Source organism: Ailuropoda melanoleuca, chromosome 14, assembly GCF_002007445.2.
Source record: "Ailuropoda melanoleuca isolate Jingjing chromosome 14, ASM200744v2, whole genome shotgun sequence".
NCBI lineage: Eukaryota > Metazoa > Chordata > Mammalia > Carnivora > Ursidae > Ailuropoda > Ailuropoda melanoleuca.
The window spans coordinates 90,260,485-90,278,578 of NC_048231.1; the positions used below are offsets into that span (position 1 = coordinate 90,260,485).

Consider the following 18,094-nt stretch of genomic DNA (forward strand, 5'->3'; position numbering starts at 1 on the left):
GTTTCTTTCTCTAGCTGGTAACAATCCATTGTCTTTTCTGGTTAGGGGGTAGGACTCGGGCTCTTATATCTGCACAACAGTGTATCCATTCGCATCTATGGAGTCTCTTCTCGGTGCCCAGGACCGGGCCAGGCACTGTGAATGCAGCCCTGAGTAAGACTGACACAGTTACTGCCCTTATGGGGTGCCAAGCAGGTCACATGTCCACGCCCAAGACTGGGTGCAGACAGCCTGTATGCTGGGCTGCTTAGAGGAAAACCAGGAGTGGATGGAGGGACCCAGGTATTCCCTGGCCTGCAAGAGACCCAAGAAACAGCAGTTTGCCTGAATTAGCAGAAGAGTTGCCCTTGTACAATTGTTCCTACATTTTAATGTACTTCCAGTGGTTTTTCCATTTAAAGATCCTAAAATAATCTTGATTAAACAAAGGGAAGGAACAGTTTTCTACAACTTAATCTGGAAAGATAAAGGTTGAAAGCTCCTCCAAAGACCCAAAGTTGTAGAAGGCATTTAGACCTGACCACTTCTCAGGTTAGTTGTTCATGTGTCAGATACATATTAAACACTACTGTGACCCAGCTTCTCTGCAGGAACACAAGGGGACAAGACCAAGAGAAGTTCACGGCCAAGGGGGAGGCAGTAAATCTATGGATGATCACTTGACAGTGGAACGTCTGCTTACTGATGGGATGGATGCAGAGCCTGGGAAGACAGGACAGATGGAGTCCAGGCCACGTGTGGACTTTTGCTGTTGTCACTTGGGTCATTCCCTCAGGATAGTAGTAACTGCATTTCTGTGGCTAATAACGTGATCTTGAAATTAGCTTTTTTTTTTTTTTTTAACCTTATAGCCAGATACACGCATGGAAATACTCTTCCAAGCCCAAGGATAGTCAGTCATGCAATGTGCCCATGTAATCATCTCACAATGGCACAAATGTAGTGAATCACCCGCTATGTGGAGAACCGTGTAGGATTTCAACTTCTACAGTACTGACACCAGAGCTGACAACACCAGGGACCCACCAGGGACCCACCAGAGAGACAAGTCCCCAGCACCGGTGAGGAAGAGCCCTGCAGGAGCGCGCAAACAGCCCCCAGCGCTGCCAGCCTAACCGTGGGCAACAGCATCCTCCCAGCTCCTGTTTACCCTGGCATTGCTCTGGGGTCCATCCCCTTTGTATCCATGGCATCGGGAACCTCGGGAGTCGGGCCCTTGGCCGTTCTTCACATCTGAGAACAGAAGCAGCGGAGGGAAGTTGAGCGACCCTAGAGAGGTGTGTGCGCAGCAGCTCGAGCTTTCTGGCAGACGCGGCCTAGGAAAATCGGCGTAATAGCAGCTTCTTCGTGGAAGCAATATGCTTATGAAAGGGCCAGGTGTATAATAAAATTATTGTTAGCTCTGTTCACATGCCCTATCCTTCCCGCTGCGACCTGCATCTCACCATACAAGTGGGCAAGGGCAACTCTGAAATGCCCTTTCCGAGGTGGGATGAGGGTATTACTTATTGGTGATGGTGGTGGTGAGAAGGGGACTCCGTAAGAGGGAGGCGAGTGTCTGTGGACTGGGGCCTCGAGGAGGGAGGTGGTCCACGGAGGGGGAAAGGTGTGAGAATCCCAAGTCCCTTGCCATCCAAGTTCCATCCCCCTCCAGCAAAGCCCGGCTTGAAAGCGCGCTCCTCTGTGCTTCCCCCCCTCCTCCCTGCCCTGCCCCACCCCTGGGATCCGGCCGCGGGGTCTCGGCTCCCCCTTATAGGATCCGAAGGCGGCTCACCCGGCAGAACCCCGGGTGACGCTGGGGTGGAGATCGGTGAAACCGTGTTGCCGCGGAGGCGTCGAGGAATGAATCCGATGCGGGCCGGGCGAACAGGATTACGAGGGCAGGTCGAGAGGGGCAGTGGGCACAGCCCTTCCCTCCCTCCGCTAGAAGATGGATGATTTTCGGGGACTGCTGTCCCAAAGCCCCGGCTCGCTGCAGAGAGACGTCAGAGCGCTCGGGGCCGCGGGAGAAGAGCCCTCCGCCCCCCCCCCGCCCGCGCCCGGGCTGCCGTATAAAGTCGGGGCCTCGTGGAGGCGGCGGCAGCGCGGGCGCGGCGGCGTGCTCTCCGAGTCCGGGTTCTCGCGCCACCGCTCCGTGGGGAGAGCGCATTCCGCCGGCCTCACCGCGCGCTCCGAGGGCTTCCCGCCGGGACCATGCGCCGCCGCGAGCTCCCTCTCGTCCTGCTGGCGCTGGTCCTCTGCCAGGCGCCCCGGGGGCCAGCCGCCCCGGTGCCGGCGGGCGCAGGGACCATGCTGGACAGGATGTACCCGCGCGGCAACCACTGGGCGGTGGGTGAGTGTCCCGCGCGCTCCAGTCCTCGGCGGGACCCCAGCCCGCCGCCGCGACCTTTCCACTCCGATCTCCCCAGGCTCCACGCCGTCCCCCTCCCCTTGCCCGTCCTGGGAAGCCGTCGGTCCCTGAGCAGCCTCGGGCGGCGCCGGTGGTCCTTTCGCGCTCCCCTCCCTCTTCCCGCGGGCGCCCGGGTCGGCTCTCGGAACGAGCCAACCTGCCCTCTCACCTACCCCACACCTCCTTTTATCCGCCCGATGGTAGCCTCGTCTCGCACGCTTCTGTCCCTGAACGACGTGGGGAGCCGGGTCCCCGAGCGCGTCCCGGAGCCCCGGGATTCCGACCGCCGGGCGCCGCGCAAAGCCACAGGTGTGGGAGCCCGTCCTGGGGTCGCTGGCGGCTCGGCGCGCGCGCCCGGAACGCCGCCCCTTGTCTGGGGCTCTCCTGAGTTCCCCGCGTCCTTCCGCCCCTGCGGCGCTTTCCTCTCCCCCGCCCTCTCGCCCAGCCCTCCCCCTTCCCTCTCGCAGGCCCCGGGCGCCGGCTCCGCACGCCGATTCCGGCCTCTCCGTCCCCGAGACCCCGCTGTCCTCCGTCTCTCTAGATCTGCGGCCTCCCCTCGCTCCTTCCCCCTTCCCTCTGCCCACACGTCCGGGTCTGCTCCGGGCCCAGAACCCCAGTCGCGGCGGGGAGGGCGCCTTCCGGGGGGACGGCAGCGGGGCGCTACCCCACAGCTTTTCCGCAACTGGCTGGAGGGTAGCGGCCCCTCCACCTCGCGCCCACCCAACGTCACCCGGGGATCTCCCCCGCGCCCAGCATAGCCTCTGTCGGGCCAGTGCAAAGCTTCCAGCTCCCTCCGAAGCCTCCCCAGGTAGCCGGCTACCGCGGCCCCAACTATTCCCCAGAAGCGGGTCGATCCTAAAGGGATTTAAGGGGTGGTGGTGCTGGCGGCGCCGGTGTGGGTGGTGTGCATTTCACTGTTTCTTTACCCATCTACTCGGAGTGGGGGAGGGTGTGTTGGAAGGGTACTTGCTAATCCAGATACCAGCCCAGCCACAGATGGTGTGAGGACCGGGATGCATTTACGGGAAGAGGTGAGGCTGACCGGTCAAGTCCTTTGCTCCTCGGTGTTGCATATCCTCTGTCAGAGAAATCCAGAACTCAGGGCTGCCGACAGGGTAGTTTTCATCGCCCCTAAAAGAACCCTTGGCCGAGTCCTGGCGGCCCCAGGGATGAAGGTATTTGTGATCTCTGAGGGGACACCGGGAACATGGAGAGGAGAGGCTGGGAGGGCTGAAGATGAAAAACCCCCACTCTCAAAGAGAGAAGGCTATTTCGAAGGTATTCCAAAGCCGAACCTTGAATTCATGCTTGAAAAGGCCTTCTGGGAATTTAGACCACGTTGCCCTTGTCCAGTCAGTCCAGCCACCAGCCAGTGAGCTGGAAAGGTGGAATGCAAGTCCCAGGTTTCCAACCTCTTTTGGCTCGTCCATATTTTTGGACTAAAAAGGCTTATTATTAGACAGCCCTTACAGGCCAAAAGGAGGACAAGAGAGTCATCTGGGCCCCTAGAATCATGTTGTTTCTGATGCAAGCTCACCCTGATGGCCGTGGTTCCTAGCACACCTGTCCCTGGGGGTCTAGGGGGTCTGGCATTGAAACACTCCTCATGGTGGCGCTTGGGGGTCCCTGATCCAAGAGCACACCAACCAGTGGCAACCCCCCATTTTCTTATCTTCCTGTTTGTTCTCGAATGCACTCTTTCCCCTTTTTCTCTCTTGGCCGGCTGTGCAGAGTTGATGGAGAACAAGAGACAGAGGGAGGTGAAGTAGAAAATCACAGTTGGGTCTAAAATAACATGTGATTGAGAAAAAGTTTGCTTTGGAGAGACATGCTCTCTGGGAATCTGAACACTCATAAGCAGGAACGATGTTAGATTTTAAATTTAGCTTTCCACTCTCCTAAGTAAATGCCTGTCCTCCTCAATCACTGGAGACATGCAGTTTCGTTTTAATTATCTCCAACTCAGGCTACATATTGCTGTCCATGAGGAAGCTGTCAGCACAAATTTGCAGGTTTGTTAAGGGAATTGCTTCTCGAAGCTGAGAGAAGCATGGTGTGGCAGTGGAAAGCAAGTTAACAGATGGAAAACTTAAATTCTTCTCTGGCTTGATGTTTCTGGACATGTTTTGTTTGTGCGAAATATAGGTATGAAAATACAGGTCGGCACTACTACTAGTGACCATCCCCTCTGCTCCCACGAAATGCTCCCAAGCGTGGCTCTAACACTGACATCACGAATGTCCTGGAAGGCTGAATTCCAAAACACCAGTGTTCAGTTGCAGAATGGCTTTCCGTGGGAGTGCTGCCCCAGAGACTGTGAAATGTAGTTTTAGGATCACTCCAGAAAAACTAGCTCTTAGAAGGGCTCGACACTCTGTCGTAATGGAGATTTTCCTAAGTTGGGGTGATCTTCAAATTTTGAGTTCAAGGAAATTCATTTATGTTCCAAGCCTTCTGTGGTAGTGGTGTTTTTATGTGATTAAGAGGGACAAAAGCTTTTATTTATTTATTCATTTATTTTACTTCTGGGCAAGGTTTGTGTTTTTTTTTCCCCCAAGGGCCTGTCTTTTGTCTATGCTGAGATCTCTATTACTATGACACGTACACATAACAAACGATGATGGGAGAAGTGGAAGTGGGCAGAGCATCCGTGTCGCCATGGAGACGACTATTTGGTTGGTAGTAGCCAGCTCCAAAGTGAAACAGGACCTGGGCAGTGTGCACTTCCCTTTGACCAGTCTCTGGATCTGGGGGTAGGAGTCTGAACACCATGACCCACCAAATATCAGCCCTGTACGCTGTCAGGAGGAACTATATGACATCAACCACAGAACGGAGGATTACTTTATCTTCCCGTTTTACAAAAGTCCACCAAATTATTCAGGCATGACAAAAATGAAGTTCTTATTGGGAAAAACATCTCCATGGCCTCTCTGCTTCATTGACCCTAGCATCTTTCTCATTTCTAGCATCCTAACCAGACAAGAGCAGTGAGGGAGGCTAAGAGTGACTGAGGTCATTCCTGGAGCATCGGGTTCTAATCCTGCTTTCCCATTATCATGATTCAATTTCCTCCCTACAAATAAAGCCAAATGCTTCCCCGCTTCCTGGGAAGTTGGGCCACATAATCACTGTTATGTCTAAAAGCCAGGTGATTTCATGGATATCCGGGCACCAACTTGACCAAGCAGATAACGGAGGAGCCCATCCTTGAGTTGGGACCATGTCCTCAGTCAGGTGTCGAAACTGTGTGAGGTGTCACGTCCTGAATGACTTCACAGGTGCTCACGCTGCAATGCAGTAAAACCACATTTTAAGGCTCCCCGATACTCACAGAATTAATTTTTCTGAGTCACATAATGAGTCATGATACACTGATAGATATGATCTCTTTTCCTTTTGATAACATTAGAAAGCCTCTGGTAGACCTTACCCTTCTTTCCAGACCCCAGACTGATTTCTACCTGCCTTCTATATTTAGGAAGTTTAAAGACACTTCAAAGCAGTAGGATATAGTAGAGTCTGGTCTGTGAGCTGATTTTAATCTTAGAATCTTTGTTCATATGTGAGTGACCTTTGGCAAGTCTCATTTGCATCGAACTTATTGTGGACTAGATTGAGTGAAACGTCCTGTAAGCACACGCCAACAATAGGCACGAGGAGGGCTTCTCTGTTGGTGGACAGAGCTCTTGCCTTTTTAAGAGGCTGAGGTCCGTCAAACGCTATTCCCACAAAGTTTGCCTTCAATCCTTCTAATGCCGGACAACACTGGAACCACAAAGAGTTTTCCTCGTGAGCTTTAAATCAAAAGCCTCATAGTTTTACTAGTATCAGGAGTTTAAAAGTACTATAAAATCCGATTGCAGAGAGATGGGAAAAAACACTAAGGAAAGTAAATAAGATAATATGGGTATTATTGGCAAGGGGCTAAGGTGTTAGGAATGTAGACCTTGAACTCCATGCCTGCTTCTGACCCGGTGGCTATCCCCACTTGCATACATGAATTTCCATATTGTTAGTGGCCTTCCCCCCCGCCACAGCAACTTTTAATCATTTATAAGGCAAGTGCACACCCTTGGAGCCATTGGTAGCCTTTCACGGACCCTTTGAGACATCTCGGAGAAAATTCTGCATTTATGTGGCTGAGAAGCGTTGCTCAGAACTTGTTTCCACCTCGTTTTTCATGACATACTCAACGAATGAATTTCTAAGTGACAATTCTAGATTCAGTCTCAGCTAAAATTCTAAGGAAGTTTAAATGAAAAATTCCTTTGGTCCATTTGTATTAGAGCCCGGAGGAAACCAACATCTTTTTTAATCACACAAAGAAAAGCGCCAAGACTCTTCTTTTCAGCAGCAATTCAGAAGCAGCTGAAGAAAACGTTTAACTTCCATCGTTCAGCTGGGAGTAGAATTCGGGGCACGCAGAGTTGGCGGCAGCATTGCAGATATGGAAGGTTCCTTAGGTCTCATCGAGTCCGACCTGCTCATTGTGGAGATGAGAAAACGGAGGGCTGGGGATGCTCAACCCTTGGCAGAGGTCACCTCGCTGGTTAGCAGAGGTGCTGGGACCCCACCTGGGGCCCCTGCGCTGCGGTCGTAGATTGTGTCCAGCTTGTGGCACATTCTGAACACGTAGCAAAAGATGTCCATCGATTACGAGCTAACGTTTGATAATAAAATGCTATTTATTCTGCACTTTGGAGGAAGCAATGCAAACGTAATTAGCGTCTCCTGAAATTTCTTGTTTATTCGTTCCCCTCGGTTCAGTTGTCGGTAGTCTGTTTCTGTTTTTGTTTCCACAGGGCACTTGATGGGGAAGAAGAGCACAGGAGAGTCCCCACATGTTTATGAGGGAGGGAGCCTGGAGCAGCAGCTGCGAGAATACATTCGGTGGGAAGAAGCTGCAAGGAATTTGCTAAGTCTTCTAGAAGCTAAGGGGACTGGAAGCCATCAGTCACCTCAAAGGGAAACCCTGGGCATTCCCCAGTCTGTTTGGGATTACCAGGATGACAGCAACTTTAAAATTCTAGGTTCAAAACCTAAAGGTATAAAGTACTGGGTGGGAGAGGGCTAGTGGGGTGGGGTGCGGTGGGGTGGCATGGGGTGGGATGAGGGGTGGAGGTGTTTGGGGAGAGTTGGAAGGAGGTTAGGTTGGAGTCCATAAGAATAAAATTGTTTATAGTGCAAGTCTTCAGAACCACTTAATTAGGCTGACACCAATACATGCTGAGAAATGAGTAGACACTTCCGTGTAATTTCCTTTCAATGTAATACATGATTTTTCCTCTTAGCAAATCAAAGGGATATTGGTGCCAACCTCCAATTTAGGAGTTTTATCAGTAGTCATGCTTATTAGTGATTGTACATTGATGGGATTTTTTAATCCACCAGGCCCTCCCAGAATATTTTGAAAGGGAGGCCAGACATTGTTTGAGTCAATCCCTATGTTTGTTGGTTTTAATTTTTATTTAAACTTTAGTGAGTTAACATACAGTGCAATATTGCTCTCAGGAATAGATGTCAGTGATTCATCACCTACATACAACACCCAGCGCTCATCACAACAAATGCCCCCCTTAATGCCCGTCACCATCTAGCCCATCCCCCACCCGCCTCCCTCGATCAACCCTCAGTTTGTTCTCTCTTATTAAGAGTCTCTTATGGTTTGTTTCTCTCTCTCCTTTCCCCCCCTTTCCCATATGTTCATCTGTTTTGTTTCTTAAATTCCACATATGAGTGAAATCATATGGTATTTGTCTTTCTCTGACTGATTTATCTCACTTAGCATAATATATTCTAGCTCCATTCACATTATTGCAAATGGCAAGATTTCATTCTTTTTGGTGGCTGAGTAATATTCCAGTGTGTGTGTCTGTGTGTGTGTGTCTGTGTATTACACCTTCTTTATCCATTCATCAGTTGATGGACATTTGGGCTCTCTCCATAGTTGGCCATTCTTGATAATGCTGTTATAAATATTGTGTGCTTGTACCCCTTCAAATCTGTATTTTTGTATCCTTTGGGTAAATACCTAGTAGTATAATTGTTAGATCACAGCGTAGCTCTATTTTTAAATTTTTGAGGAACCTCCATACTGTTCTCCAGAGTGGCTGCACCAGTTTGCATTCCCGCCAGCAGTGTAAGAAGGTTCCCCTTTCTCCACGTCCTCGCCAACACCTGTTGCTTCCTGTGTTGCTCATTTTAGCCATTCTGACAGGGGTGAGGTGACATCTCATCGTGGTTTTGATTTGCGTTTCCCTGATGCTGAGGGATGCTGAGCATCTTTTCATGTGTCCGTTGGCCATCTGGATGTCTTCTTTGGAAAAGTGTCTGTTCGTGTCTTCTGCCCATTTCTTGACTGGGTTATTGGGATTTTTTTGATGTTGAGTTTGATAAATTCTTTATAGATCTTGGATACTAACCCTTTATCAGATAGGTCATTTGCAGATATCTCCTCCCATTCCGTAGGCTGCCTTTTAGTTGTCTTGACTGTTTCCTTCACTGTGCAGAAGCTTTTTATATTGACGAAGTCCCAATAGTTCATTTTTGCTTTTGTTTCCCTTTTCTCTGGTGACATGCCCTATGTTTGTTTTTGATGAGTACTAGTGGAAGGGGCTAGTCACATATGCTTTTAGAAGAGAATACGCTGGTTTGCTACCTTTTATGCAAAAGAGTACTTTTTTATATTTGTTCTGAGATTACCTAGTTTGGGTCTCACATTAGTATTTCAAAACTTGGTAGACATATCTAATCAATTGATTTATCCTGTATATGGTCTTGTAGAAGAGAGGGAGGAAGAATTATACCAAACTGGCATTGCTTAGATACAAAGACAGTAAATGGGATGAAAGAGAGAATAAAAAATTTATAGGAGGAAAGCAAAGCAAAGCAACCGAAAATGAAGTGATTCTCATTAACCTTGAAGAAGTTTCCATGAAATGCATATAAAAAGCAAAAATAATAATAATCACAATTCTACCTACTTTTATTGAGTGATTGCCATAATCCAAGTACCAGGCAAAGCAGTTCGCCTCCACTTTCTCTGTTCATGCTCACAGCAGGCTTAGGAGGAAGGTTCAAGAAAATTCTATTATTCTCTCCGTTTTAAAGGTGAGGAAACGGAGATGAGTCACATAGCTTTTCACTGGTGAGAGCAGGGCAGGAGCCCACGCCCGCTCCGTGGACAGTCTGCTGCCACGTGAAGCGTCTGTTGGGGACCGGTGGGTCCCCATGGATCTTAAATACAAAGGATGCGGGATATAGTAGTAGCCTTGCTTCTCATTGTTTCTGACAATAATAATATTGCGGTTCAGTCACAGAGCTTGGGGAGCTGGCACCTTCACTCCTTCATGGCGATTAACTCTTGGATGGATGGCCCCTTTGCAGAGGCTCAGGGCTGGCCTTGCCAAGCATCAGCCGGCTTCTCTGGAGGGAGGCTCTGTGTTTCACAGCGCTTTGGTCTACTGTGGATTCTCGATGCTAAACACAAATGGAAAGTTCGTTTGTTGCGTTAAGCACAAAGGGAGAAAATCTCTAGTTGCCTTTATTCAGGGAGAAAATCTGTATTAAACCCACCAATACAGAAATAAGTAGCAACTTTGTCCAAAGCCCCGAGTGATTCTCTTGCCCACACCTGTGTTATTGGGGTCACAACCAGCTCCCTTCTTTGTTGGTGGATTACAGGGCACTGAGGGCTCCGGGAATTTGGGATGGACTTCTTAGCCCCTGGCTGAGGCCTCTTCTTGGTCAGCTGACTTGATGGGCTTCCTGTGGGTGGATGTCCAAGAGCAGCGCATTCTCCTTTGTCTGAGGAGTAACCACGATCCCCACGACAGAAGCCTCAAAGCCATTTTGCAAACACTGAAATGGACTTACACTCACAACTCATTTCCTTTTTGAGTGAAACTTCAATATCCACTTTGAGTGGCTTTATTCCCCCAACCCTGGCTCTGCATAAATTTGAAATGTTTTTTGTTTGTTTGTCTGTTTGCTTTTAATTTAGCTCCTGGGGCACCTGCGTGGGTCAGTTGGTTAAGCGGCTGACTCTTGATTTTGGCTCGAGTCATGATCTCAGGGTCCATCGAGCTCCCCATTGGGCTCTGTGCTCGGCGGGGAGTCTGCTTGAGATTTTCTGTCCCTCTGCCTCTCTCTCTCAAATAAATAAATAAATCTACAAAAAAAGTATTTATTTATTTGAGAGAGAGTGAGCGAGAAAGAACACAAGCTGGGAGAGGAGCGGAGGGAGAGGGAGTAGCAAAATCCCTGCTGAGTGGGGATCCCGGACCCGGGGCTTGACCTGAGCTGAAGGCAGACGCTTAACCAAGCGCCCCTGAATCTTTTTAAAAAAATAAACATTCAGCTCCTTCCTTAAAAATAAAAGTTTTCCTATCATAGTCAGAAGCATATTCTCTAAGCTGTGAAGCCAATTATGAATAGCTCCAGAAAGATCTCTGAGTGGTCATAGTGTCGGGTGGACTGAGTGGGCAGTGACAGACACTGTTTCAGTGGGACAGTATTTATCACTATACATGTGACGCAGGAGAAACTAAGTCATCTTTTCATAATCAGGTCTTGATTTTCTACTATATCTTATTATGTTTTGTTTTTCTTCTTTTTACAAGTTTAGGAGGCCCATCCCATTTCATACCACCTGTTTTTTTTTTTTTTAGACTTTACTTGAGAGAGAGAAAGTGCACGTGAGTGGGGGAGGGGAAGAGCGAGACTGGGAAGGAGACCCTTCACTGAGCATGGAGCCCGGTGTGGGGCTCAATCCCACAACCCTGAGATCACAACCCAAGGCAAAACCAAGAGTTGGCGCCCAACTGACTGAGTCACCCAGGCGCCCTGCATTTCATTCCACCTTAAGTCAAATAACGAACTATTGCACACGTCGGTACCATTCTTCTGGATACATTTCCCAGGGATATGAGAAAATTCAACAGTTAGTGTAGTTGCTGCACAGACCAAAAGAGTTTATCACTCTTCGTGCTTTGGAAGAATGATGATATGCAAATCGAAAACATCCTCCAGTTTTCTTATTCACAAAGAGACAGTACCAAGAGAATGGTTCTATTAGAAACCCATATATCGCTCAGTGTTACAAAGAAGTTTAATAACTTAGCCGAGCGTTGCCAGAAGTAGCAGCAGGAATTTTCAAAGGCTGAAGGACTTTTCTTAAAATTAAAAACTATCCACATACACTCTCCTCTCCCATTTTAGTAATATAACATGAAGTCCTGTTGCCAAATCTCTCAGAGCTGTAGTCAGAAACTCGGAGCATCTTCCTATGTTTTGGTGGCAGAGATATTTACTTAATTCAGGAAAGATCTGGATAAACGTGCACTGAATCTAGACTACTGTATCATGGCAAACGAGCTCCGGAACTTCATTAGCCATTATGACCCATCATTTTCAAGGTTAACCTTCATCTTTTAACTGTACCCTTATCACAAAAAATTAATGGACTTTTACCCAATGGTTTCTATCCCATGAAACAGTGTTCAAGTCAGCCCCGGGGCCTAATCTGTAATCCGAGATGTGACTATGGATTGTCTTGAGTTTCAGTGAAGGTTGAAGTTGGCCTTCGAGTTCCTTTTGTAATTTGGATGTAGACCATGGTTCTTTGCAGCCTTTGTTTTTTTCTCTTATTTGGTGGACAGGAAGAAAGGGGCCTGGGAGTGCATTGCAGAGAGTGTTATGGAAAGCAAGTAAATGTATGAGTTTGCCTTCACTTTTAAGGGATGGCTCCCACCGTCCCATCAAATCAGCACAGAGAATAAGGGTTTTATTTCTTAATATGTGAAACGCTGCAAAGGAGGTTCCAAATACAGGAAAAGCAGCAACGTGTAATCGAGAATAACTAAAAGGTCCCTGATTACCCTGAGAGTTGCTGTGAAGGTGCAGAGTGAAGTCACCCCCACCTCAAATATAGCTCCCCCCACCAGTAATGGACCCCTCCCTCCTGCCACTGGGTCCTTGATCTTCCTAGGGTTACCACCTCCTCTTTTCCTTGTAGCTTTACGTCCCTTTCCCTGAGCCACACAGCTCAGACTCAGTATTTTGAGCCAATGTGGGGGCTTCATGGATCCTCCCCCACCTCTTCCACCGGCCCCTTTTATGACCAGTGGCTCATATTGCAAGACGGATGGAAGCATCTTAGGCAGCCTGGCGACACTACATAGTACAGCCCGGGCACATGGAGAAAAGCGAAACTAATTGGTCTGTGTGGGAATTGAACCCCAGGCCCTGGCCTCATGAGCACCTGGTCAAGACAGTTGAGCCACAGAGCAGGTAATAACTGGCCTGAGACTACCAGGAATTTCTTTATTAGAAACAAATGGAGCGTCTGGCCGCTGGGGAACCTGAAGGGCCAGAGAATCTTGGAAGACAGAATAAGCTCGAGTTTCTCATCTCAGCATATAAAGGGTGTTATATGGGAACAAAGGCGTATTTCAACATTACAACTACTGATTCTTTCTTTAGTCTGAATGTGAGCAGAAGTCCCAACAAGCAAACCACAATCAATTTAGAATTGGCAGAAATCCAAATTAGCTCCCGTTCCCAAGTTGCACACCACTACCCCTTGCAGTCGTGGCTTCGTAATGTGCAATCGGGTGATTCATAAACTGGCTTTGATTTGTGCAATGAGGCATTGCCAAAGTAAGCAAAGCGAGAATTAAGATTCCATATTCTTGCTCATAGTCCCCCTAACCTGCCGACCCTGTAGTAACAAATTCCCGGCAATCATGCATTGAATTTCCAACTTTGGTCAAAATAGACCTGAATAGTCATATCAGGATACAAGTTAAACCAATAGAACAAAAGAGCCCTACCTCTAGCGGCTCCGGAAAGAGAGGAAGTCAGTTTCTCTCTCTCGGGGGACAGCTGTCATTCTCAGGCGTGGACATGCTCAGAGTCACCTGGCGATTTCTGAAAGCCCAGATCACTGCACTCTACCCTCAGAGGTTCCAATTCACTAGGTCTGGGATAGACCTAGGAATGTGCTTTTCTAACAAGCTCCCAAGTGATGCTGATGGTTTGTTGGGAATGTATTTGCCTCTAGAAGTGGACTTCAGGATCACTAACTGTGATTGCTTCCGTCTTTTTAATATTTTTTAAGTTGGTGGACTCTTTGCTCCAGGTCAACATGAGGGAAGGACCCCCCAGCTGAACTAACCAGGACAACAACGGCCTCTCTCAACGAAGCAAAGCAAAACCCTTAAGAGACTGTTCTACGGGCATCGATTCTACTGGATCGTCAACCAGATTCCCTTGGCGCAAAACACTTAACTATTCTTGTATCTTTCAACCCTAACTAAATTCATGATTTTCAAGCAGCATCTTCTGTTTTGAATTTGTTTGCTGTGAATAACTGTCCATAAAGGGTCTTCGAATTAATGCTCTTTACAGCTAAGCTATTTGTCAATGAGATTCTAGTCCCCAACCTGTTACCATTCACAATAAAAAACGTAAGCACATTGTCCAAAGGGCAGGTAGTTCTCTTATTTCAATTCCAAATGAAAGGATGTGGCAGAGACTAATAAACAGCTTGATGATGAACTTGTGTGCTCACTGCTGAAGGCAGGTCGGATGTTTAACTCTCCCTTCTGAAGGCCACTTACTGACTCCTTGTAGTGACATATAGCCTTTCTAGAGGCTTCAACTAGAAGCTCATATTCCCTTATCCTTACCATCGCAGGGGCTAGGCTGAAGGTAGAGGCTTACTTGCCACTTAATTCCCATTTGTTTAGCCCTTACCATGACCAGGTATTTTGCCAATGTTACCAATATTCTCCTCCTAACAGTTTTATAAGCCAATGAGCCTTCTCACTCAATAAGTGAGGAAACAGCATTAGAGAGGTCAAACGACTTGGCCAAGGTCACATAGTAGATGGAACTGGGATTGAAACATCCAAAGTCACTAGATGTTCCGTGGCATTTAATGTTGTCCACGTTACCTCGTTTTTAACCTCCCTTTCGGTATATTTAAGCCTAGCAAGTAGTGCTCTTTCTTCCAAATTTCACTGTCAGTCTGGGAGGAAAGTGGTCCCCACAGGCAGACTGAGTCAGCTCCACAACAAACGAGAAGACGAATTCGAGAGATTCCCTTCCATTTCCAGAGAACGTGGCCCGGCGGTTGGTATCACTCACCGGTTCCAAATTTATCATGACATTCACACATGAGCAGATTTTAAACCTTCTTGCCATATGTTTAGATCTCCTTCATTTAGGGAAATCACATTTGAAACAGTAAAGAGATTTATCTTGCTCTTGTTTTGATTGTCAAAGAACTACGAGAGATGTGATGTTGTCTTTCTAATTTCTTTTAAAACTGTGTTGACTTACAACTTACACAGAGCCAGACCTGGGGAGATACATGAAATGTGTCAACAGTGTCCTACCACTGTCCTCTTCCTGGGGCCCTCCTGGTGTCTCTCCCAAGAACTTGATCATGGGCTGTGTCAGCTAAAGTCTGCCAGGCAGCTCAGGATAAGGGGTAAGCCCTATCACCAGGATTCGCCCTCTGAAGCACACTCCTGAAGATGAAAACAGTCCTCCGGCCCCGGGGGGAAACTTTCTCAAACAGGGACACTCCAGCCAAGGAGAGGAAGCCCATACTATTTTTTTTTTTTTTTTTTACAGATTTTATTTATTTATTTGACAGAGAGACAGCCAGTGAGAGAGGGAACACAAGCGGGGGGGAGTGGCAAAGGAAGAAGCAGGCTCTCAGCGGAGGAGCCTGACGTGGGGCTCGATCCCCGAACGCTGGGATCACGCCCTGAGCCAAAGGTAGACGCTTAAGGACTGCACCACCCAGGCGCCCCAGGAAGCACATACTCTTAGAACCACCCCATCTAGACCGTCACTTCTTTGCTTATGTCAGGAGAGTAGATGTGATCCTGTGTTTTCGCTGCAATTATTTTTTCTCTGTGTGTTCTGAGAGACAAGAACAGCTCCCTCAAATCTCCTGATCCTTGCAGAGCTCCTCTGTACCAAGGCCAAGTCAGCATTAGAATCCGTTTATTTAGAGATACACCGTTTCCTACTAGAGTTTTCTCGAACCCTCCTTTGCAAGTGCAGACTTAGCCCGTATCGAAGTGTGTGCCGCTTGGGTACGGTAATTTTTAGCTGTAAAGCACAGCATCCTCCTTGGTTTGTTTTCGTAGGAAAGTAAATGAGAAGATAGTAAACAGGGAAGACCAGAGAAATGGGCTCGAGGCGAAACTAGCAGGATCAGGGAGGATGAGGTGGTTAGCGCGTGCCCTGCTATCCCTAAAGCACTCCGCAGAACTGTCAGAGTTGTCACTCTCTTCTAACTGCCTCTGCCACCACTTGTGCCTGAAGTGGTATGTCCCGCCTCCCCAACTTCCAAATCAGTTTTGAATGTTTGTGTCTGATTGGGGGAACCTAGATCACATGGCTGGATCTAGCCGCAAGGGAAACTGGGAAACGTAGTTTTAAGGATTCTGTTTTGGGGAATAGGGGACTACAACTGTGGAACCCTATCCAAAAAAGGCTGGTGGGGGCTCCTGGGTGGCACAGCGGTTAAGCGTCTGCCTTCGGCTCAGGGCGTGATCCCAGCGTTCTGGGATCNAGGATTCTGTTTTGGGGAATAGGGGACTACAACTGTGGAACCCTATCCAAAAAAGGCTGGTGGGAATCTGGTGTTCAAATAATATGGTCAGAGGCAGATAACATATCCCCTTCTCCTTTTTTCTCAAAAAAAAATATAATAATTTCCTCTTTGATTTCTGCCCATTCCTCTTCTCAAGGATAGTTAACATCCAGCCAGGGATCCTGGGAAAGCAGGAGCCTGGTGGCTGTTTTCCACAGCACGCAGGCCAGATGCGTGTACNCAAAACAAAACAAAACAAAAAAGGCTGGTGGGAATCTGGTGTTCAAATAATATGGTCAGAGACAGATAACATATCCCCTTCTCCTTTTTTCTCAAAAAAAAAATATAATAATTTCCTCTTTGATTTCTGCCCATTCCTCTTCTCAAGGATAGTTAACATCCAGCCAGGGATCCTGGGAAAGCAGGAGCCTGGTGGCTGTTTTCCACAGCACGCAGGCCAGATGCGTGTACATAGAGCAAGAAGAGAAGATTGCTGTTAAGAGGTGACAATATTTAGAAGTCCTTGCAGCAAAGCAGGATAACCAGTAGGAAGAATCCAGAAGGGAAGAAAGCAATAATCTTCAAATTTGTTCTTTTAAAAACAGTCCCTCTCTCTCTCTCTGTCTGTCTCTCTCTCTTTTTAAGTGCTACAGGGCGGATTGCTCAGGGTAATTTGGCAGTCTGTGCTTATAATCAGAAGTTCAGTAACACACGAAGCAGGCATTTCAAGCAGTGCAGTACAATTTCTAGCCCCACAATGCCCACCTTTCAGTTCCTACTGGGGACATTTGATCATCACAAAGCATTTTAACCCAGCTCAGATGTGGAGGGAGTAATCTAAGTAAATTGTGGGATTTACATTATTCATTTCCTCAGCCACAGGCTGCTTCAGTCAGACACTGTGAAATAGCTCTTTAAGGGAAACCCACAACGATGAACTATTGCCATTCCCAAAGCAGGAAGTCTGTGGTCATCAGGTGCCCTGAAAGGGCTCCTAGCATCAACTCTGCGGGCTTTGTATTTTCCAATTAATCACTTCCTTAATTAGACCCAGATAAAACACAGAAACATCTCTCTGTTCCCCTCTGGTTTTCCTTCCATCTTCTTCGGCCCACATAAGTTACAGAACATATCACCTGATTGACCACAGAGGTGGCTTTAACCACGGGTGGATTGAGTCTCCGAGGAGAGTATGAGAATGTTGTCGGTCCTTCTACTCTGCCACTGTAATCATGCCCTGCTCTTGCCCCACTCTTCACCGGAGAAGATTCTGGTGGCTCTCCCCCAGCTCTGTCTCCAGAGACCCCCCAGGGGTGGCCTTTCCTCTCTGGATAGAGCTGCATTCTCCCTCCTTGGGGGAAGAGGTGCCACTCTTCCACACGTCTGCCGTAGCCGTAATAAGAGGGCTCAAACACATACTCCCTGCTCTTTGAAATGTTCCGCCTGTCTTTTGGTCAGAACTGACCAGTTCTGGCTGCAAAGGAGGCTGAGAAATGTAGTTTTTCCAGCTGGGGACATGGCTGCCACCTGCCCTTCCCCCACTCCCTAAGAGCCACATTTCTTTACTATTAATAAGGAAAAGAAGAGGAGGATGTTGGGTAGGTAGTGTTTGCCATGTTGGCTATTACAAGATTGAATCCCGGGAAGGAACCAAGCTGGAAATAGTGGGTCTTGACACTGGCATGACTGGAAGACTTCTAGACAACAGGTCTCCGGGTTTAATATGAAGGTGCCCTGCCGTGTGTCTCTCCTGAACATTAAGTGCCAGAAAACCATTGTTTCCAGACAGTATGCTTTCTCTGTGGGCCCACCTATCCTTCATCTTTGAAAACAAGGGACTGCAGGGGCACCGGGTGGCTCAGTCGGTTAATCGGCTGCCTTCAGCCCAGGTCACAATCCCAGGACCCTGTGATCGAGCCCCGCATTGGGCTCCTTGCTTAGCAGGAACCTACTTCGCCCTCTCCCTCTGCCTGTCATTCTCCTTGCTTGTTCTCTCTCTCTCTCTCCCTCTCTCTGTCAAATAAATTTTTAAAATCTTTTAAAAAAATAAAACAAGGGACTGCAATAAACATCATGTTTTGTTGATT

General features: G+C 48.0%; 1 protein-coding gene across 3 annotated transcripts; it reads left to right on the plus strand.

The window, feature by feature from the left end:
• The first annotated feature begins 2,193 nt into the window (after positions 1 to 2,193).
• On the plus strand, positions 2,194 to 13,878 carry GRP (gastrin releasing peptide). Of its 3 annotated transcripts, none has more exons than XM_002925722.4 (3): positions 2,194 to 2,332; positions 7,195 to 7,437; positions 13,512 to 13,878. In XM_002925722.4, the coding sequence occupies exons 1-3, from the start codon at positions 2,194 to 2,196 to the stop codon at positions 13,565 to 13,567; spliced, it is 438 nt and encodes a 145-aa protein (XP_002925768.1). In that variant the 3' UTR covers positions 13,568 to 13,878. The 3 variants fall into 3 exon arrangements, with proteins under 3 accessions (XP_002925768.1, XP_011231260.1, XP_019661994.1); XM_011232958.3 differs by having other exon boundaries at positions 13,533 to 13,878; XM_019806435.2 differs by having other exon boundaries at positions 7,195 to 7,415; positions 13,509 to 13,878.
• Positions 13,879 to 18,094: the final 4,216 nt, after the last annotated feature.

Coding starts and splice junctions, on each gene's coding strand:
- GRP (XM_002925722.4), top strand. CDS start 2,194: ATGCGCCGCCGCGAGCTCCCTCTCGTCCTGCTGGCGCTGGTCCTCTGC. Junction 2,333..7,194: donor CGGCAACCACTGGGCGGTGG/GTGAGTGTCCCG, acceptor TTGTTTCCACAG/GGCACTTGATGGGGAAGAAG. Junction 7,438..13,511: donor TCTAGGTTCAAAACCTAAAG/GTATAAAGTACT, acceptor ATATTTTTTAAG/TTGGTGGACTCTTTGCTCCA.